At 33.9% G+C, this 23,590-nt stretch overlaps 1 protein-coding gene across 5 annotated transcripts in view; it reads right to left on the bottom strand.

Annotated features, from left to right (window-relative positions):
• Positions 1-8,071: 8,071 nt before the first annotated feature.
• The window catches only part of PTPRC (protein tyrosine phosphatase receptor type C), a 120,276-nt gene continuing 104,757 nt past the window's right edge, over positions 8,072-23,590 (bottom strand). For all 5 annotated transcript variants that reach the window (XM_023224742.1, XM_023224738.2, XM_023224739.1 and 2 more), the window contains 10 exons: positions 23,338-23,495; positions 23,012-23,147; positions 21,192-21,341; positions 17,177-17,267; positions 15,819-15,952; positions 14,717-14,851; positions 12,964-13,086; positions 12,553-12,731; positions 10,928-11,063; positions 8,072-9,429 (listed from right to left, as the gene is read on the bottom strand). In XM_023224742.1, the coding sequence (XP_023080510.1) occupies positions 9,154-9,429; positions 10,928-11,063; positions 12,553-12,731; positions 12,964-13,086; positions 14,717-14,851; positions 15,819-15,952; positions 17,177-17,267; positions 21,192-21,341; positions 23,012-23,147; positions 23,338-23,495 (1,518 nt within the window). In that variant the 3' untranslated portion in view covers positions 8,072-9,153. The remainder of the gene's footprint in view (positions 9,430-10,927; positions 11,064-12,552; positions 12,732-12,963; positions 13,087-14,716; positions 14,852-15,818; positions 15,953-17,176; positions 17,268-21,191; positions 21,342-23,011; positions 23,148-23,337; positions 23,496-23,590) is intronic.

Here is a 23,590-nt window from a genome sequence, read left to right as displayed (position 1 = left end):
TGAAATAAGAAGAAATACTAGAGTTTTCAGTGGAGTAGCTAGAAATTCCAGACAATATCCAGTTCTTCCCTTTTTTTGCAAAAGTTAATATCATAACATGTCTTGCACTTGTAATAATTTCAGTTGCCACATAAAATCACAAAATACAAGTCTCAGCTAATATTCCCAGACAGATGTCTTATACATAAATCTCCATAGAATTATATAAAATAATAAATAGCCTACAAAGGATGTCATCTTGTGATGCTAAATAAAATTAATCTCTTCCTTTAACATTGTATAAATATAGTTGACTTTATTTCTGAAATTCAGATGTTCCTTAAATGACTATAGGACATTGTATTAAAACATACTGTACAAATCTGTAGAGAGAAACTTATAAGACTTTAGTAATTTGACTAAAGTTGTCATTGATTCAACTGATTTTGACCTCTTTTAACTTCCTGCATTTAAATTGGAAACAAATATTTTGCTATCTCCTGAAAGAATAAATAGAGTTTATTTCCCACTGACTCCCATCAAAGAGAAACTTGACTTCCATGATTTAGTGCTAGTTTAAGCAAAGAGAAAACCGCCAAAGCATATTTTATTTATAAAAATAACTTGGTTCATTTAAGAATGCATTTTATAAAACTGAAACTGACTGTGAGTTCAGATGAGAAGCATTTGACTGTCTTAGGGGAAACCCATACACTTGCACACACTGGAAAAAACAGAGTAAAATGTACTACCACATTTATATCCTTGATATGCATTTTCTCAGATAATTCACTTGACTCTAGCTATTGAACAATCACTCCTTGTTTGTTAAAGTAAGTGTGATTCTTTATATTTTACTTGTGTTCCTTCAAGATGGATGCAAAATTATCATTTAGGATTACTAGATGCTCTAAGATAGTATGGTATCAAAGTCAAGATTCAGCATCTAGGACAAAGATCTGGTAGATTATTAAACAGTTGGTAACCTAATCAGTATACATCCAGGTGAGAAAAAATAGTGTAAGGTAAAAAAATGCATTTAAAGAAAAAAAAAAAAAACATGTCAAAGGAATCAGTGCTAAAACCTTCTACAGAGTGTTACCTTAAATATACCTAAGAATTCTTTGCTATTGTCTACAAGGATCCTCCACAATATAAGAGAAATAATGGGAAATGTATTTGCCGAGTCAATTCAGAGTAACTCAAAGTAGATACTAGATGGCCCTTGAGAAAGTTTAGTTTTTTGAATTTCTGGTAATTTTGACAAAAATATTCACACTTTTAGCTTTAGATCTTTTCCATATTCTTTGTTTCCACTGCTGCCTTTAGCCTAAGTTGTCAATGCAATGAAAACAAATAAATATAATTGAAAGCTCTTTTATAAAGGCATTTGCTATATGCCATGTTTTTAAACTATCATAATCCCTTTCACTCCTATCTTATAAATTATAGCATACTTGAAAAGCACAGAAACGTAATTCATGATGGACTAATCTGGGTTAATGACAAGTCAGAATTATTGATCACCCATAAAAATTCTCAGCGGACAGTGACCTAATACAACATCAGAGACCCCTACATTAAGCCTGTGTTAACCAGCAGGAACAGGTTCTGAGGATGACTGGGTTCTCTTCCCAGCTTTCATACCATGGACAGATTATTTCCTTTCCTGGTGCCACATTCTCTTCCCACTTCAAAATGTGTCCATAAAAAACTAAAGATTACACAACCCATAAAAATTCAATAAAATATTTTTATTCTTTGGCGGGATACCAGCTTCTATGGCTGTGATTTCCCTGCTATCTATGAAAGATATTATTGAATCCAACAAACTTCCCTTTTCTGAAAAATTAAATAAAAATGCACCAGAGGTTCCACTTTTACTGTGGAAAGGGTGAATAAGCATCAAGAAAGCAATGTTTTTCTAGAGGGAAAAACATGGGTTGTTTTACATAGAAAGTCCATTTCCAGAGAACTGGAAATACTAAGCTGGGGACAACTAGATCAGAAGAGAGTTCCCTTGGACTCAATGTGTCACCCCGGATAGAGTTAATGAGTCACACTCCCCATAAATGTGGTTTGCATTTTATGGCGCCCTGTTAACTTGTTTTAAATACTGATTGATGGATCCTCTGACAAACACACAGAAATGTGATCCAAACAGTAAGAACTTGTTCTGATTACCAAATTGTGGGACAATGGAACAATGACGTTTGTTATTTGTTGTAGTGTTTTATTTCCTGGCACTCACTTCAGCCATGAGGTGATCTTTGCTCATACAAATTATGAGAACAATTCTTTCCCATGGTTGTTTTAAGAGTGTGTTTATTTTTATATAATAACTTCAATGCCGTGAGTTCATCTAAGCTCACTATGTTGTGCAGTGTTGAGAGCATACATTACACACAGTTTTGTTTTTGTTTTCATCATGAAATAAAGAAAAGACATAAAACAACTTCGGGTTGTTTTCTCCACTAATTTTTCAAAGTACATGAGCTTGATATTTGCAAGGTGGATTATGAGCACAGCCTACAGTGTTTGTAAGAGCTGGTTCAAGTCCTGGCTCTGTCACTTGCTATAACAGACCAGATACCAAATTTTTCTAACTCTCTACACCATATACAATGGAAATAAGAATATATGTGGCATAGGATTTGTCTTAAGAAACCAATGTAAGTATAAAACAAGTGATAAATACCTGGCATGTGTTGCATCTCAATAAACTTTAATTATAATAATAATTTTTTATTTATGAGTAATGATATGAGATACATGTTCTTGATTGAATCAGTATTTTTAAAGTTCCCATTTGCACACTAATGTAAATAGTTTCATTTAATCTTTTCATCTCAGGATCTTACAAAGCTGAACCCTCAAATGTTCTTCTAAAATATCTTCAACTTTTAAGTTCAGTGATACATGTGCAGGTTTATTACATAGGAAAACTTTTGTTGTGGGTTTTTTTTTTTTTTTTTTTGTACAGATTATTTAATCAGTCAGGCATTAAGCCTAGTACCCATTAGTCATTTTTCCTGATCCTCTCTGTTCTGTCTCCCTCCAATAGGCCCTAGTGTGTGTTGTTCCCCTCTATGTGTCCATGTGTTCTCATCATTTATCTTCCACTTATAAGTGAGAACATGTGATGTTTGATTTTCTGTTCCTGCATTAGTTTGCTAAGGATAATGACCTCCAGCTCCATCCATGTCCCTGCAGAAGATATGATCTCATTCTTTTTATGGCTGCATAATATACCGTGATGTATATGTACCACATTTTACTTGTCCAGGCTATAACTGATGGACATTTAAGTTGATTCCATGTCTTTCCTATTGTGAGTAGTGCTGCATGTGTCCATGTATCTTTATAATAGAATGACTTATATTCCTTTGGGTGTATACCCACTAATGGGATTGCTGGGTCAAATGGTAATTCTGTCTTTAATTCTCTGAGGAATCGCTACACTGTCTTCCACAATAGTTGAACTAATTTACATTCCCACTAACAGTGTATAAGCGCTCCCTTTTTGCCACAACCTTGCCAACATCTGTTGTTTTTTGCCTTTCATAATAGCCTTTCTTATTGGCATGAGATATTATCTCATTGTGGTTTTGATTTGCACTTCTCTAATGATCAGCGATGCTGAGCTTTTTGTCACATGATTGTTGGTCACATGTATGTCTTCTTTTGAAAAATATCTTTTCATGTCCTTTGTCCACTTTTCAAGGGTTTTTTTTTCTTGTAAATTTAAGTTCCTTATAGATTCTGGATATTAGACCTTTGTCAGATACATAGTTTGCAAACATTTTCTCCCATTCTGTAGGTTGTCTGTTTACTCTGTTGATAGTTTCTTTTGCTGTGCAGAAGCTCTTTAGTTTAATTAGATTCCATTTGTCAAGTTGTGACTTTGTTGCTATTGCTTTTGCCATCTTCATCATAAAACCTTTGCCAGTTCCTATGTCCTGAATGGTAGGTATTACCTAGATTGCTTTCCAGAGTTTATATAGTTTTGGGTTTTACATGTAAGTCTTTAATCCATCTCAAGTCAATTTTTGTATATGGTAAAAGGAAGGTGTCCAGTTCTAATCTTCTGTGTATGGCTAGCCAGTTATCCCAGCACCGTTTATTGAAAAGAGAATCTTTTTCCCATTGTTGTTTTTTGTCAGATTTGTCGAGGATCAGACAGTTGTAGCTGTGCAATCTTATTTATGGGTTCTCTATTCTGTCCCATTGGTTATGTGTCTGTTTTTGTACCTGTACCATGCTGTTTTGGTTACTTTGGCCTTGTAGTATAGTTTGAAGTGGGGTAGCATGATGCTTACAAATGTGTTCTTTTTGCTTAGGATTGCCTTAGCTATTCAGGCTCTTTTTTGGTTCCCTGTGAATTTTAGAATAGTTTTCTTTTTTTTTTTTTTTTTTTTTTTAATGTGAAGACTATCAATGGTAGTTTAATAAGGAATAGCATTGAATCTATAAATTGCTTTGGGCAGTGTGGCCATTTTAACGATATTGCTTCTTCTTGTCCAAGAGTGTGGAATGTTTTTCCATTTATTCGTGTCATCTCTGATTTCTTTGAGCAGTGATTTGTACTAAAACAACTAGAGAACCAAGAGCTAACAAATCCCAAAGCTAGCAGAAGACAAGAAATAATCAAAATCAGAGCTGAACTGAAGGAGATTGAGACACATGAAAAAATTCAAAAGATCAATGAATTCAGGAGCTGGATTTTTGAAAACATTAATAAAATAGACCACTAGCTAGACTACCACCACCACCACCAACAAAAAAGCCCAGGACCCGATGGATTTACAGCTGAATTCTACCAGATGAACAAAGAATAGCTGTTACCATTCCTACTGAAACTATGCCAAAAAATTGAAAAGCTGGAGCTTCTTTCTAACTCATTCTATGAGGCCAGCATCATCTTGATACCAAAACCTGACAGAGATACAACAAAAAAGAAAACTTCAGGGCAATATTTGACAAACATTGATGCAAAAATCCTCAACAAAATATTAGCAAACCAAATCCAGCAGCACATCAAAAAGCTTATCCACCATGATCAAGTCGACTTTATCCCTGGGATGCAAGGTTGGTTCAACAAACACAAATCAATATATGTGATTCATCACAGAAACAGAACTAAAAAGAAAAACCACGTGATTATCTCAATAGTTGCAGAAAAGGCTTTTGATCAAATTCAACATCCATTCATGTTGAAAACTCTTGAAAATCTAGGTATTGAAGAAACATACCTCAAAATAATGAGCCCCATATGTGATAAACCCACAGCTACCATCATACTAAATGAGTAAAAGATGGAAGCATTCCCACTGAAAATCACCACAAGACAAGTATGCCCTCTCTCACCACTCCTGTTCAACATAGTATTGGAAGTTCTGGCCAGGGCAATAAGGCAAGAGAAAGAAAGAAACGGCCTCCAAATAGGAAGAGAGGAAGCCAAACTATTCCTGCTTGCAGATGTCATGATCCTGTATCTAGAAAATCCCATAGTCTCGCCAAAAAGCTTCTCAGGATGATGAATAACTTTAGCAAGGTCTCAGGATACAAAATCAATGTGCAAAAATCGCTAGCATTCCTATAACCAACAATAGCCAAGTGGAGAGCCAAACTCCCATTCACAATTGCCACAAAAAGAATAAAATGCCTAGGAATATAACTAACTGGAGAGGGGAAGGAGCTCTCTGTAGGAGAACTACAAATGTTCTTTTAAGTGAAGTAGATATAGTTGATCCTTCCATGTTAAAACTGCAAGATTTAAAAAAAAAAATAGGATGCCAAGTTAAATTTAAATTTCTCATAAACAAGAAATAATTTTCGGTGCAAATAAGTCCCAAATACTGCATAGGACATACTTGCACTAAAAAACTATTCGTGTTTCATTTAAAATTCAAATGTGACTCAATGCCTTGTATTTTATCTGACAATCAAATTCCATGTCATTGTGAAGAAAGTAATCATGGATAGTTTAAGTAAAGAAGAGTTTGTCTTTAGGGGATCATAGCAAAAAACAAGAATTCATTTGTTGTCAATTATCAAAAGCTTTTAATTGTCACAAACATAATTAAAATTTAGCAATCACTTTTGATTTGGGCAAAGAATAAAATGCAAAGAGGTTTACCAAAGAATGAATACAAATAAAATGGACCCTTAGAAGAATGAATCTTTTCACTTAAAAGAGGAAATAAAAAAGCCTAATTTTGAATGTCTTTGAAGAATCTGCAGATCATTCCAGATGTAGAATTTGTGTAAGAGATTGAAAGCACAGCCTTTTCTACTCATTTTAACAGATATTCATTTCCTTTGAAGTGATACATTTGAAGGTCTTCATATCAAGAAACATGTTTCAGTTAGCTAGGAGCAATTATCATTCACTTATTGAGATCTAACATGGTGTTATGAGGACATTTTAGAACTAATATCTGGTATAAATCTAAAATTAAGATCAGTCTTAGTTAGTTGTAAAAAGGAATTTTATATTTAATGTTTTAGAGGGAAAAAACAAACATAGATATGAAAATTTGTCTGTACAACTATAAGAATTCTGAGTAGAAGCTTAACACATTTAAAATTATCATTTCAAAGACAGACGTTCAGCTAATCACTTTACACAGTTTTCCTCTTGCAAGAAAATATTAAAATGTATATCTCTTAAATGAAAATATTTATCTGTCACTTATGTACACAATTAGTAGCCTGGGACCTGGAGTTTAGGATTACTACATGTATCTTTTATTCCCATCGAATTCTAATACCAGGAATAAAGCAAACAAATTTAAAAGAAACCTAGAAGTTTCTTTTTGCCCAACAAATGGAAGATTCTGGATTCAGAACATTATCCCTAGAATGAACCAGGCTTTTGTAAGTCAAAACTTTTTGCTTAATATTTCTGACTGGGTCCTGGAATTAATAATGGCAGTGCCAAAGTTTAGCAAATAAATCTTTTATACCTTGTAACAGATCCCCATGAATGCAACCCATAGTCATAGACATAGACCTATAAATCATGTATTCTTTCTTTCTAAAGGTAAAAATCATAGACATATAATTCCATGTTTTGGTGCCATGGGTATCACCTTCTGTTTAGTATATGTTCTCACAAAGTAATGGGCTTTCTGAGACATTTTATCTCTTTCTTTACAACAAATTCCCATATGTGGAAAAAAAAATGTTTCAAGCTTGATTCTTAAACTAACAGAAATTATTATTGCTCTATTTTCTAAGTAAGTTTTATCTTTGAAAAGATAGTGTCAGGTGGAAAATACATTTAAAACACACAACTACCACATTTGGAAGATGTTACTTGCAATTGAAACTTCTGAAGAAAAACTTTGCTTGTAGATTATTTAGACTTTTTGCTATTTGTATTTTGAAGCAATTCACAGAAAAAGTAGGCATACATCATAATGTTCTATTGAACTGCAAATTTTAACTACATTATCTAGAAAATGGCAACTGATCAAGTTTCAATAGAAGAAAAGAAGGCATAATGGTTTGAGTGACTGAAGAGATAAGTGAAAGCAAACTTTATTTTTTGTGCCTATAATTGGTGACTCTAATCCCCTTTTCTCATTAGTAAGTAAAGATGTAATAAGTAATCTTAATATAAATTAGAAACTGTGGCTTCATTGTAAAATTTACTTCTTTCCATCTGTTAAATAAGCACAAGGGTCTATATAATACTATAAGGGTTAATTGTTAATTTTATGTGTTACAATAATGAAATAATTAGAAGTAGGGACACAAAATAAATGTGAGTTGAATGGACAGCAATTGATGCTGTATAGTTAAGACATATAAAATCAGACAAAAGAGTAAAGATGTAGAAAACCAAACCAATTTAAAGGCTGTATTTGACCTTTGTAATAAGCTATTACCAAATTCACAAAAATGAGTTTTTATTGCTTCATGAAAAATACCACTATTCTTGATTTTTTTCTAGATCTTAAACAATTATTAGACTATTGGATAACTGGGGCCTGTAAAATTGTTCTGCAAATGTTAATAACTGCATTAAACATATTTCAATAGGTGTATACACATTTCAAATTTGAACATATAACACAATATATTATAAACAAGAAAAAAATAATTGTTGAATTTTATTATGATTAGTGATATCCATTCCCGGTAAAAAGAATCTAAGCATTGGAGAAGTTCAAAGTAAATGCTTTAATGAAAGTTATGAATGGTATTTAACATGGGAACTATGCATATGTAATATTATATTTTTCATATCAGTGAAAAATTCCATAAAATAGCTATATTAAATTTCATATGTAAACATTTAACAAATATATTTGCATTTTTTAATTTTTATACGATGAATATTAATACATATTGCATTGGTTTATTTTAATGATGTTTATTTAAGTTCAATTGTACAAAACATAATTTGTGGTCAAAAGTATCAAGCAATACATTTTAAATATTGTACAGAGAATAATAGATGATACAAAATTGTAAACCCCATGTGAAGACAGCCAGATAAGCTCACTGGAAATTTTTTAATTAAATAAGCTTAAAAAGATATTGGATTAAATGATAATATATGAAATATAAGATTTCCAAATATTAATTTAGTTAACTCTTTTGTAGTATTTATACACACACATACCACTTTTATGTACTACCTCTAGAAGTAAAATCATAAACTATATAAGATATATATGAGTAGAACAAGGAGGACATCTTGAGGTCATTTTAGAAATGTACATGATTTTATAGAGTCTGCACACAGTTTATGATTTTAAAAACAGATCCTTCAAGCTAAGTAAACACTTCTAATATAAAATGTATTTTTTCTTGATAAAAACAAAAAGGCAAAGCAAAAGCTTTTAGATTCACTTGAAATAATTCTCTTTCTCTGTCTCTCACACAAACACACACATACACACACATACACACGTAAAGATTACAAAGAAATTGTTTCTTACTGAATAAGAAATAAAATTTTAAAATAAGCATACGTCTGTACAAACTGTTCTGGCAAAACTATCTTAAATATTTTTCCACAGTAGTAAAATAGAACCCTTCCACAAATATTGGTTCTATGCATTTAATTAATCCACTGTATACTATTTTCACTTCCTACTTCTAGAAAAATAGAAATAACAGCTAACAGGAGGTTTGGAGTTTCCCCATTTATGTCTTTTCCTATGAACCTTGATTTAAAGCTGGACTTGCAGGACCGTTGACAGAATGTTCTGGCCCCTCAGTGCCACTTGTGGGTTCAGAACCTGCAGCCTGTTCCTTTGCTTCAGGGAGCTTTTCTGTGGCACCAAGTGGATTAACACAATTAGCATCCTGTTTTACTTTGTCCACTTCATTATCAAATTCAATTTTATCTTCTTGATGGTTGTTTTTCTTTACTTGTCCATTCTGAGCAGGGTAGGTGCTGGCAATGATGTCATATAGGAATTGGTATTGCTCCTAGTAAAGGAATTAAGCAGGAAATTACACGAAGAAAGTTGATGTCATTATTTTTATGCCAGATGAAGATTCGCAAGAACTAATGATTTATTTGTGGAAGTATTGGATGACAGAAAAGTACTTTGATATGTTCTCATAAAGATATCTAAATAATTTAGTTTCTTTATGGTCCTAAAGGGCTGACTGCAAGGTACTTTTTGAACTTTACCTTGGAGCAACCCCAAACCGGTGTTCACTCCTATCATGGACCATTTCCATGCCCTTGCTCATGACGCCATGTTTTGTACCCATCTTCCTGTCTAACGCCTACACGTTATTTAAGAATCAGAGCAGGAATCACCTGCTTCAAGAAGCACTCCTTGGTTCCTAAAGTTTAAGTTAAATGCCCTCATTTGTGTTCTTCTTATAATTTCTCTGTCATTTTACGTACTACATTGATTAGTATATATCTGACTTTCCCTCAAACTCATCAATTAGACTCTTTATAGCAAGAGCATATAGCAAGCATTTGATACATTTTTAAGTGTCAAGATTTGAAATCTCAATATCATACATGATTAAAAGCTTTATATAGTTTAGTGAGCAATTAAGTTTACATTGTGAATAAGGATTAATTCCCAGATGACCATCTACAGTTACTACCACCTAGAGGGTATACACGATAGATTGATTACAAGAAAATAAAACTTACTTTCCTCCCTGTATCCACATTTCTTTGCAATGTGAATTTGCAGGCCCTCTCAAGAAGTGGGGTCTGTTTCCCTACCCCTTGAATCTGGGCAGGCTTTATGACTTATCTAATAATATACAGAAGAAGACATCTGTGTCACTTTCAAGCCTGGGCCTCAAGTGGTCTCACACAAGTCTTCTTTCCCTTGTGGAACTTGCTGCTTTAATGTGAATAAGCCTGGGCTAGTCTTCTGGATGAGGAGGGACATGTGGCCCACTCGCTGTTGTTGCCATAGCTAAATGGCAGCCACATGCCAGCCTACTGGCAGTGTAGGTCACTTCAGACCAGCCAAACTGTAGGGCACACATCAGCTGAAGGCAGACACATGAGTCAGCCTGGTCTCTATTGGCTGAGCTTGAGGGCATCAGCAGAACATTCCCGCATATCATAAGACTACTGAACCATAATAAATGTTACTTGTTTAGGCCCCCAAATTTGGGGGTGGTTTATTACACAACACAAATAGATACAGGAGTGAAGGCAAGAAAATTAAGAAATTCATGAGCATTTAGGGAAAGACTCTTCATGAACTGTCACAACAAAGGGCTAGGAACTTTAGGCTCTTATTTAGACTGATAATTTAATGTGAATTATCATGTAAAACTAGAAAAGATAAAAGAATAGGAAAGAAAATATAGGAAAGGACAGAAAAGGAAAGGGACAAAAGAACAAAAGAGAGGAAAGGAGAGGAGGAAAAAAAAGGAAACCATCAAAAAAGAAAAAAAAAACTTTCCAAGCACGTTAAAAGCAACAGTGAAGTATACTTACAAATGTGGAAACCATGCCTGGCCTAGCTTTGCGTAGAGCTTTCACCACTTGAAAAACATCCACTACCTCTTCTGTTTCCGCACTTTCCAAGAGATTTAACAAAGCACAAAATATTCCCGTTTGCTGAGATCCATCCCTATAAAAGAAAGAAAAGATAGAAAATAATCCTACTTGTTACCAAAAAGGGTGATATTAGAATAAAAACAGGAAGAGAGAGAATATATTTTTACTTCATGTTTATCATAATTATCTTATTCCAACCTCTTTCAAGAACCAAATTATTTATGCTAAATGCATTTTTAGGCAAACTTTTTCAATTTAAGAGTATGATAATCCTGGAATTGAAAACTTACTTGTCTTAGGCTTTAAAAATATATTGTCTTTTATTTGGTATTTTATGGATTTTAATGCATTTTTATTTACATCTGAAGTTGTTGAAACGAATATCAGAATGCCAGTATGATAGATAAGGAAACCAAGATTTTGAGAAGAGAAAGGTATAGCTTGAAGCTGATGTAACCAGAAATATTAGACCTAATATTCTGTAAATTACTAGAACACATGCTTCTTCTTCACTCTTCTGCCTCTCTACCACGTTCACAAATGTTTTCACTTCTGCATCAGTAGAAAAGTAATACCCAGTAGAATTATTCATTAAAAAGAGGGTAATTAAATAGTTTACCAAACAATGAGAAGTATAAAGCATTATCATGAAGATTCAGTTTAAATAATATGTTACCAGCAGGGTGCTTTAGTTATTGTACATAAATCATATTCTAAGAAACATATATAGTTTTACAGTGTAAACTTCCCTTCCTCAGCTTTCTTTCCGCATAAATGCTGAATATTTGTATATTTCTAAAGGTTTGATTCTAGTATATGCGATTCCAATAATAACAATTAGACTTTTTCAGAAATTCTAAAAGCTTTTCACTAGATTAACATTTCTCATTTTACTTTACTGTTTTTCATTTCTCATTTACTTCAATATTCTTTTTCGTGTAAACTTTTACATTATATATCTTTCTTTCAATTATATTGCTTATTTAAGATGAATATGTAAGCATCTATCACAGATGAAGGAACTAATAAAATCTAGTAGTATTATTGATATTATCACAATCTTTGCCCTTTGGTTCAGTTTAGAAAATTAAATAATGAGTTTCAAATCAAAATTGCTAAGCTTTGGGATTTCAGTTAATATTTAACTTAAAATATGTTTAATAAACTTCATGGTCATTAAACATATTAGGTGTTTTTGTGACAGCTAATAGAGTAGATCAATGTATATGAATATATGTGTAATGTGATACCTATCTACTTATCTGTCCACACACCTTTCCATTCATTAATTCATTCACACAGATGACATTAAGGAATCAAAGATGACATGACTCCAAGTATTAACAAACACAACTTAAAATTACTGCACTATAATATAACCACTTCTATTATATTTCTATAATAGTTACGTTGTGGAAACAACCAAGAGAGTGACTGACTCCATAAGAAGTTTTTACTGTAGTTATATGTTTCATATATAAGGATAAATAGATAAGACAACATGTGAACCGAGAAGGCAAGCTTTATGATTTTTAGAGCACATTCTACCAAATCCCACCCACCTGCAGTGAATGAGGAGAGGTGTACTCTTGTGATGCTTGTTCCCTTCGGAGGAATTCTTCTGGGGAAGTTTTTCTTTGAGGACCTGAATCATAGAGACTAATTCCTTGGGTTCTGCAGGAAGCTGCTCCACACTCCAGTTTGTATATTGGTACTGGTACACAGTTCGAGAGTCTTTCCTCTAAAATCAGAATTGAAGAGAGCATTAACTGGAGTGAAGGTCAGCTTATTTTCTAATTTGATAGTCATATTTTCTTCATAATTACTTTTATTTAAATAATTTTAAAATGTTATTCTGAACCATTATGTATATGATGGCCTTGTCTGCATAGAGGAATTTACATTCATTTTGCGACCAGATCCATTATGATCCATTATGCGAAAGAAACATACTCCCAAAATTGTTTCCATACCTTGGAATGTCTCAGTTCAAAGACACGAAGGGTGTAAGTTGAAGATTTGTTTGTGTCTTTCATGTCAACTTCAATATCTCCATATGTTTGCTTTCCTTCTCCCCAGTACTGAGCACAGATTTCCTGGATAAAAGAAGACAATTCAACAGTTTCTGTTTGCTATTTAAAGTATGCAAAGGATCAGTTTCCTTCTTTCTCCCTTTCTCTCTCTTTCTCTGTCTGCGCCTCTTTTCTATTAAATGAAAATTATTGTTTGCTAAAATTGAAACCTGCTTATAAAAATCCAGAATCTAGTTTAAGCATTGGGGACTCGTTTAATAAATATGTGGTATTTCCTCGTGTAAGAAAAGGGAAGCTGAGCACAATCGAGGTGGCTGCGACACCCCCGGAACAGCTGTCTTCCTTAGTGTAGGTCTTTGAGGTTTGCTCCTCTTTTCCACATGCTTATCATCACCTCTTCAATATTTATGGCTGGCATGAGTCAATGTTATTCACGACCCTTTCAATAACTCAGATCCCACTGTCCCTTCAGTGGTTCTTGAGGAAGAAGGCTGCATCTTTTGGAGCTTTGTCTCTGTCATCTTGTTGACCAACACCATGAGCAGCTTTATATATTTTGTCTGCATATCTAAGGAAAGGGCCAGATTGAAGAGTAGATGAATCACAAAAGTGTTTCTTCTCGCTACCAACTGTTGTCTACCAACTACAACCCCTCAATTTCTGACAAATACAGGCAGTCCTGCCTGTACTTCCATCCTGTTTCCCAGCTTTCACAATTTATATAAAGGAAAAGACTACGGGAATTCCACGCTAGAAATCTGGATGTATGTTCCTTTAAAACAAAAAACATAAAAAGCAACTTTCCATGTACAGGGAAGGGGACCAGGTGAGGGTGAGAAAGAGTGGGATTTGGGGGAGAGAGATGGACATAATAAATCTTAAATCTTTTGCATACTTATAAGGTTATTCACTGAATAAGCTTGAACATATGTCAAATAATGTGGTCGGTGCTAAAGCTGAGTGAGATCTACCACCAGGGAAATTTTAATAATAACTGAAGATATTAAGAAAAGGATAAAATATCTGTCACAAGCATTAAGTAAAAGATCAAATTATATCTTAGATTCACCTTCAACTATAGACTTTTATGGCAATAAATATTACATGGGAATAAAGAAAGGAGGATACAGATATATTTTTCAGGACTTTGGTCTTGTTAAAAGCATAGGGTCAAAATTGGAAGAGAGCACACATTTAGTTACATGGAATATCAGTAAGGTTAGACTCAGTGATGACAATGCAAATGGTGTGTTCAGGCTTGGGCACAAAACCTGCTTGTCCAGAGTGGAGAGGATGGAAAACATAAAAATGGGAGGAAGATGAAAGACACATGACGGGGTGATTGTCGAGGGCGCTGGATATCACAAAAAGAGCTTGGTTTTTATCTTGAGAAAATGAGGGAAACAGAGTGAAATGTAGCTGTTATTTGCTGTGACACTGGCATTGCTGCGTCCTGGCTAATCTGTGAGTAGCATGCAAGACTGGAGGGGGCAAACAAGAGAGACTGTCAGAATCCAGACATAGCTGATGGAGGACCAACACCAGGGTGAAAGGGGTAAGATTGAGCAGACAGAATTGTGTGATGGAGGGCTAAGAAAGATGTGGGTATGGTGATCAAGCAAGCAATCCAAGACTGGAGAATGACGTTTTATGACAGAGAGGTTTAAAAAAAGAAATCCTCAAAAGTACAAACCTGGTCCCCGTGTTTCAGTTCTGTCAGCATAACAATAACTTTGACTTTTCTTTGGAAGATCATCTGCCAAAAGTCACCAATGGTCTCCTTCAGTGGTCCCTGAGCAGCAATCATCACTTCAGGTTTCCAGTAGCTCTTTTTAGACGAAAAAGGGTGGGACTTTGTTACTACAGAAGAGAGCTCAGTAGATTCTTCAAATAACCATTTTGAAATAGAGTTACTTAGTTTGATATCAATGCTGTCACATACAAATAGTAAGATTCCTATGTCCAAGAAACAATGTAATAGCTATGTGTAAAATAATTATGCAGATAATAATTCTTAGCTAATAATGTAAAATCAAGATTACAACATATCTTGGGACACAAGTTTTCCTTTCCACAAAAGACACATCTTTTTGTTTCTCTATAAAGGTTAGTGTGATTGTAAAAAGGAAATGCATTTCAAACTACCTTCATCATGTCTATACTAATTTTAATTAGTGTCTTTATATTCTTATTATATTTCTTAATTAAACTAATATTCTATGAATATGTGCTTTAGGAAACTTTGGAAAATAAGTAAATCCAGCTTAGTGTGTAAATAATAAGTATTTAATAAATGACTAAAGTTTCATTGTTTGAATTCTCAGTTAATTAAAAAAGTGGGGGATGGGACACAGACTCACCTAATAATTCAGTTAATCTGAATGAAAAGTTTCTAACCATACAAATATACAAATTTGGCTTTGCCTACAATTTGGGTATCTGAGCATGTATAAACATTTTCAAATACTTGTATTTGCTCAACTTTTACTATTTTTAAAATTGATGTGATTATAATTATAGCTATAATCACATTCCTGAATGTGATTATAGCTATATTTGTCATAAAATATAACCAATAGCATTAACTTATTTTGTATCAGGTTATTAGGTTATAGTATTTTTAAATCTTTCATTAAGTTAAAATGTAGCATTGAAATTGAAACTCTCATGTCAATCTATATGTAGTTGTGACCAAGCTCATTATTCTTTTATAAAATCGCTTAGTGAATGGCCCTAATCACATAGATATGACTTTAAAATGGCTGGATCTTGGGTTTTGCAATTTAAGTACCTACCATTATAAAAGATGCATTGATGTATTTGCTTGGTTCCTCTGAATCACTGTCATCGTCAGAGGATTCATCTGAATCATGGTCACTCTCTTTACTCATTTCCAGCTCATGTTTAAGTGGCACTCTGTTATAGTCATCTATGTAAAATAAATCAGTAGTAAGCCTTCCTTTCAAAAATTAAATTTCTTCTTCATTGTCATGTGGAAATTTGAAAGTATTTAAAGAGGGACACATTGCATTATGAAAACTTATTGATCTGCATGAAATAAGATCCTATATAAAATTTGGTACTTGTTGATAAACAAATTATACAACAAAATTCTAAGGAAAAGGATTACAGGAAAAAACATGGAACATAATTCCATGTCAAACAACAAATACATATCATAACATTGTATATGATTATTTAATTTTTAATACATATACTTTAATTTCCCATAGACTGTTATAATTCTGCTTGATAAAAGCTTACAAAATACATAGCTTAGATTTTTTTCCCTCAATTAAATTCCAGTAGCATTAAATTAACAATCTTATGTAGGTAGCTGTGATTAATTATTGTTTAGCCCAGAAAATTATTTGATCCATAATTTCTCACTGTTTCTTAATTGCTATAATTTACAATAACTTGGTCAAATGATTTGATTAACCATATCACCATCAATTCCATATTTTAAACCACATTCATAAGGACTCCTGTGGAAATTAACTAGGTCAGCCATGCACTGATCTGATTTATTTGGTCGTCTAATTTATCAACTTGTGTTATATTTTATCCATGCTAATTTTAGTTTATGCAGCTGAATAAAATTACCATATGTGATCATGTTAATATGCTTAAATAGTAGAATTCAGTAGAATTCAAGTCTTGAAACTGTGCATATTTTGATCTGTTAAATTTGATGATTTAGAGTTTATATTTACCCCCTACTTTCAACCTCCCAGATATAAGGGATAAAAAGGAAACATAAAGAGAACAAATAGATGTAATTTTTACTATTTGTCAATTACCCTGGAGTAAATAACTGAAATAAACTAAAAATGAAAGAAAATGGGTAAAAGAGACTTGCTCTTTTTTCTCCCAGCTTTAAATATTTCACTTTTATGACAACCCATTTCTGAAATAATTGATAAAAAGAAAACACTGAATACAGTCTACCCTCCAAAGCCCATTGTAAATGTTCAGGATTATAAGTCTTTGCAATAACTAGTATTTCAATACTTATTAACTTCTTCCCTATTAACAACCAAATGTTGAAATCTTGCTTCAAGATCATTTGTATGAGTGTGTGTCCCACATTAAACAAATCCAAAAGAGCTTAACTTTATCTGATACGAAAAAAATAAAATAAACTACATACATGGGATGACATTAGAATTCCTGTTTTTATTTTTATTTTCTTCCTGATTTCCAATGTGCTGTGTCCTCCAGCCCCTATATGAAGGAAGTCTCTGAAGAAAAAAAATGAAAAACTCCTTTAAAATGTAAATATTGGCTTATTGCATAATAAGATACTCCCTAAGGAAAAGCATTTCATTATTTTTTGTGAAATTTGCATATGCTTCCTATAGGCTGTAATTTTTCGGTTTGCCTCTGATTATTTTTTTCTTTAAATTGCTCAGGCATTTAGTCCTTTTGACAGGGTGAGTATGAGCTAAAGATATATAATATGTAACAGACTATGTCTCCTTCAGAGCTGCTTGACAGAAAAATAATATAGTTTGTTCTTATATAAGTTGAAAGCAGTAAACTGATGTTGATCTATATTGCAAAAGCAATGGCAAGTTATTTTAAGTTATCAGAAATAAACTTTGGAGACACCACATTCATAGGAGACTTGGCACATGTTTTGAAAGTTGATTCTTAATTTGTTTACACCTTCTAGATTGATTTCCTCTCACCCACAGTTACTAATTAGTCAGAAGAGATCTATCATTTATACAGATGAGGCTCACAAATCCTTTTAGTTTTCCTCCTACTTAATCTAGTCTACCTTCATTTGTCACTTGTAAAACATCAACAATTTCTTAACTGGCCTCTTTGTCTTCAATCTCGCTTGCTCTGATCCTTCTAAAACACAAAACAGAAGATGCTCTTCTGAAGATGAATTTTCCATCACTATAAGAAAACAAAAAACCTCCTCAAAATAGTGTAAGAAGTCTTTAGTGCTATGCCCCTGACTATTTCTCCAGCCTTACACCCTTCTAGGTCCCTCCATACTTCTATCAAACCAGCTTCCTCAATTCTTGGAAAGGCCAAGCTTTGCTTTAACTCTTGGCAGATAAACATGTTTGTTGTTGTTGTTGTTTGTTTGTTTTTGTTTTTTTCTTGCTTGAACTACTCTTTCCCCTTTTGGTTGCTCTAATAACTTTTCTTACCCTATAGGTATCAGTTTAAATGCCAATTTATTCTGGAAGACCTCCCTGCCTGCAGTCTTTCCTCTCCACTAGTCCTTAAATAAGTATTTGTCAAGCGAACAATATTTAATGATAATATTTAATGTTACAAATAACTTAAACTGAGAAAGCTCCTCATGTGCAATTCAGTAAGATTTTATATACACATACATGCGTGTATATTTGTGTGTGTATATAGATATATATTTTTTCAGCATGGTACCCTCATTCAAACTAATCATAGCACTCTGTTTCAAACCTCATTCATAGCTATGTAATTGAGTGAAAGCAAATATCATCATTGAATTTTAGGCCACTTAAACACCACCATGAGCTGCATGAAGGACCACATGTTTTGGAAATTACAACACCTTGTGCTCTTGTGAGTGTATTCAGCGAGGCAGCCTGTGCCCTGTAGCAATACTCAGGATTATAGGTGGATTAATGATTCACCTTCATCTAAGACACAAAGGATCTGTCACTCTTAAATCTCTGCCTGCTTCACATGCCATCACAAGTCTAAGCTTCCCAGTGCATCCACATTCCCCAGATTTTTATTCCTGAATGGTTATTTGTATCCTCAGACACAACCCAGTCTCTTACACCTTACCCAACAGTGCCTTCCTCCCCTGCCCTCTGATGCTCATAGTCTGTCATCTGTGAACTCCCATTTATCCTAATCATCTTCTCCCAACAGTCACTTCACCTTTTTTTTTTCTCTTTCCACCAATTGAAACATGGATGTCAGCTAAGGACACCACCAATGACTCGGCAGCCCTTTTAAGAAAAAGTTGACTTTTCCCCTCATACTCCTTTTACCTCACAGCTTTAAGAAAAGATACGTGTTCTCCTTACTCCCTGATTCTACTTGCAAACCATTTCTACTTATTCTCTTTCAAATAAACTAACCACTTTGATATTCCTGCCATCATACTATGCTAGCTTCTATCCACTGCCCTTCACTGGGAAGTGCCAGGTATTGATTTCTGAATCACTCCACCTCATTTAGTTTTAGGTTTGGCTAAGTATGTGCTCTTCTCTCCAAGGTCTATCATCATTTTTGGTTAATTCAACATTGACAAGAATGATCTATCCAACACTCTAGTCTCTTCATTTCTTAGCTTCTTCACCTCCCATGACTTTCCCTCCACTTCCCAGTCATCCACTTTCATCATTCCACCTTTGTAGGTTTCATTCCAAATATTACATCACCTCTAAAACCACAACTTCAATTATCCCTGTTGTTGAGAATTACCCCTATTATTCCTGGTCATTTATTCTAGTATGCTCAACCTAGTAATCTGTAATTCTATCAAAATGTCCAACTTATTATCCTTACTACTTTCTCTCACCTCCCTCATGAGGCCAATTTGCTTTTTATTTTCCACCTCAGTCATCATTCATTTGTAAGCACCCTCAACTTGTTTGCCTCACTACTTTCAAATTGACACTTTTCAAAATCTAGATAGGTTTAACTCAACCATCTGCACACACAGCCTCTAGTAGCGGAATGCTGCTATAGTAAACAATACAACCAACTGAGTAATTCCCTTTAAACTCATAACCATAAATTTACATGATCAAATGATAACTTCTGGCAATCTTACTGCCTCAGGCTAGGGAGATTGCTTTTCTACTTTGAGATAACTAGTTCATACCCTTCCTCAAGCATTAAGCTCTTTACCCTACTCGCTCCTGTATCTCTCAACTGTCAAGTGATGATCTAGCCTCATATTTTCTTGAAAAATGAAAGATCATCAGGCAAGCGCTGCCTCAACTTCCCAATACCAGATTGACCAACCGACTTGCATCTCTACCCTCATCTTCTGTCTTACTGTCTGCTTAAATGGAATAATTTCACTGCTTCTATCTGTGATCTCGATCACATCCTCTCATCCGTCTTCCCGTGACCACTTGCAGATCATTTTGACTCCTGTGCCTAGAATTGTACTTGGCACACAGCAGAAACTCAAGCACATTTGTTTAGTGAAAAAAAAGTCTGTCTTTTATATAGTAAATAAACATTCATAAGAATGTTTAACTTAAATGTATAACTGTCTCTAAACAGCGTATGTGTTTATGTGGATTAGTAGGGCAGGTATAAGGTATATTGAATATGGTTAATTTTTCAGCTAGAAAAGCAAGAAAACAACAATAAAACACTACTCTGCTTGAGACTACCCTGTGCCTGCTAGTTCTTCCATTGTAAGTACAGGTCTTCTGGGGTACTGAGTCACTTCGTGATTACTGCATGCTCTACCTCCACCCCCATCTTAACTCCACTTTGATCATTAACATTAAATCGTTCTGCATCTGACTAAAAGCATACTCCTGGTCTTTAGAAACTCTGAATTTACCAGTTTGGTACATTACAGAATGACTCAGTAAACTGGAAATCATAAGTGGAACAAAAAAAAACACAAAACACTTTTTTGACAACGGAGCAATTTGAGGACAGATATGCCAACTTTCTGAAATTACAGTGAACTACATGCTAGGTTAGCTGTCAGAATAATTGCCTAATAAATAGGTTAGGACACATGTACTTATTCTTTACTGTCTGTCTGGAAGCTCCAGCCAGTTCAACTTCCTAAGCAGTCATAAACTCTTCTAATGATTTCCTTTACAAACGAAAACCAGATACGGTTTTTAAAGGTGATATGCTATATTGCCTTTGGCAGATGAGTTTTGTGGCTATATACTGTTATTTTGACACTTTATTTTATACCAGCTTAATGAGGAATGACTGAAAGTGTTAGCAATACAGTCAGATTTCTGGGTCTAAAGAAATCTATATAATTGTGTGGATTCAGGCATTTCTCTTAACTCACTGTGTCCTAGTTTTCTCATCTGTGCTCCACTGGTTCTGGTGAGGACCAAACGCAAGCGCTATGTCAAGTGCATAGCAAACACCTAGAAAGTAGATGACACTCAGTAAAAGTTGCCTGTAATTATTATTATTGTTGTCACTATCATTACCTGGAATTCAGCCTCCAGTGGAGATGGCTCACTGGGTGGATCCCTTTTCTTCATGTTATGTAGATATGGATGTAATTCAGACAAATTCACTTCTGTTTCTCCAAACTGATTGTACTCAACCAAAGCCTGATGGATCAAGATGTACTGGGCCTACAATTTCAGGAAAAAATACAGATAATTAACTAATAATTTAGAGTCCTGCAAGTCATACTTAAATAAAATACACATTCTCCATAATTTTGCTCATATTGGAACAATACATAGCAAAGCAAACTGATATCTATAATATTTATGTGAGATCTATAATATTCTGGAAGTTCACTCTCAGAGTTTTCTGGAATATGAGCAAATTCTATTTTCAGATTATTTTTTCAGAAAAATTACTTTACAAATAGATTATCCATGTACTCTGTATTGCACAACTTTTGTTCCTAAAAACTAAAGAACATTGTATGTGACTTCATTTAGTAATTATTGGGACAATCAGTCAAATTACTGAATGTAAAACCATAATAAATTTCACAGTATATTCAAGAGATAAAAAAGCAAGTTGTTATTCCTTAGAAAACCTTTTTAAATAGTTTTTAGAACTTTCAAAATAAGAAAATTATTTTTTAATATGAAAATTATTTTTTTAATCCAATATGCCAAACCCAGATTTAACCACTCTTAACTGCTTAGTTTGTTTGAATCCAGTATTTTCAAGGAAATAGTATACTTCTGATCATCCTCTTTAACTACCACCTTTAGTTCCCTGAGTTTGGCAGTATCTTTCCACTGTACTTTATTTTCTACTGTAAATCATTTCTTTTTATCTGGTTAACAATTTGTTTTCAGATTTCTACTCTGCTATCTGTGCATCTATAATCATAAGCACTGTACATTTTTGTGCTTTAAAAAAAATCACATAAATTATATCTTGAAGTTTCGTGTGCCAACTTTACTCACTCATTGTTTTCATCTGAGCAGCTCTCCAAATAGACAAACACAAACCTAGATTATTGCTTTCTACCACAACACAGCATTTGTTGTACAGAGAGTTCACATGTCCAAATTTTGTTTTCCTATTCCTCTATTGATACATAGTTATGGTGTTTCCATTCTTTCATTGGTACATATTTCAGTTTTCTCTTTTTTTTTTTTTGCTATTCTTGCAAATGTTTCTAGTTGATGCTTCTCTTGGGTATGTGAACATATGTGATTTTTGTGGGGTCAAATACAGACATTTTCAGTAATAACCATCACTTACAATCACCAAATGCATAGCATGTGCCAGAGACTTGTTTAAGTGCTTTACTTGTATTACTTTTGGGGTTATAAGTCTGTGTGGTATTATCATTGCCTCCATTTTACAGATGACTTAACTGAGGCTCAGTCAGACTAAAAATACTTAATAAATAATACCACTCACCCTTGTATTAATAATTAAAAGCAAGATTTGGAACCTGAAAGTGTAGTTTCTAAAACTAGGCTGTTGACTACCATACTATTCTGTCTCTTCAGCTTAATTTTATGAGATGATGCCAAATCTGTTTTCAGCGTTTTTAGTTTTCTTGCCAATCTGATATATGTTAGTGGCAGTTCATTATTTTAAAAAGTATATGTTTTGTGGTCATCTTTCTTCCACAGTACTTTTGGGCACTAATGAGAAATGCTTCTAAGTATTTCTGGTGATTACCACATGTTTTAGTTTTCAGGAAATCGTCTACTCTTTGAAGTTGCGAAGAATTTCGATTTTTTAAAATATCATTATTATCACATGGAAAAGATTTAAGTCCAAAAAACCAAAGTGAGAATAATCACTAAAGGTTAGAGCATACCTCTACTTGAACCATTAGGCATCTCTGTCGCCTTAGCTTGACAACGTAACCATAAACATCTACTTTGTTCTCGGCTTCCAGGCCTTCTAGCATGGCATCAATTCCGATATAGGTGCCTGTGCGCCCAACACCAGCACTGGCAAACCAAGCAAAAAAAAGGTAAAGGCATGATCATGGTAAAGATGTCAGGTGTGAAACAGATATAAAAATCTAAGTTTCTCCCATAGGTTGTTTCCCAAAATAGCAATTGCCAAAGGAAAAGATGTCACTAACAGCCCTAGGCAGGTGAATTCTGTTGCAGTTGTTGTTGTTGTTGTTTTTCCTACCTGCAGTGCACCACAATGGGACCACTGAAGAAATTGCTGAAGGCATTCACTCTCCTTCTCAGTTTGAGGAGCAAGTGAGGATCCTCAGGCACCCCGTGGTCTGGCCAGCTGGTAAACTGAATGTGAGTCACCTCTCTTCCAGTTGCTTTTTCTTTTTTCTAGTCAAGAAATAATATATTCTTTGAAATGATTTTTTAAAGCAGACTATGAAACATAAATAAGTGGAAGGGAGTACCAGTACAAAGTCTCCTTG

The sequence above is a fragment of the Piliocolobus tephrosceles genome, chromosome 1, assembly GCF_002776525.5.
Source record: "Piliocolobus tephrosceles isolate RC106 chromosome 1, ASM277652v3, whole genome shotgun sequence".
Lineage (NCBI taxonomy): Eukaryota > Metazoa > Chordata > Mammalia > Primates > Cercopithecidae > Piliocolobus > Piliocolobus tephrosceles.
The sequence above is the reverse complement of the archived record's forward strand: the minus strand, read 5'-3'. Positions and strand labels throughout refer to the sequence as shown.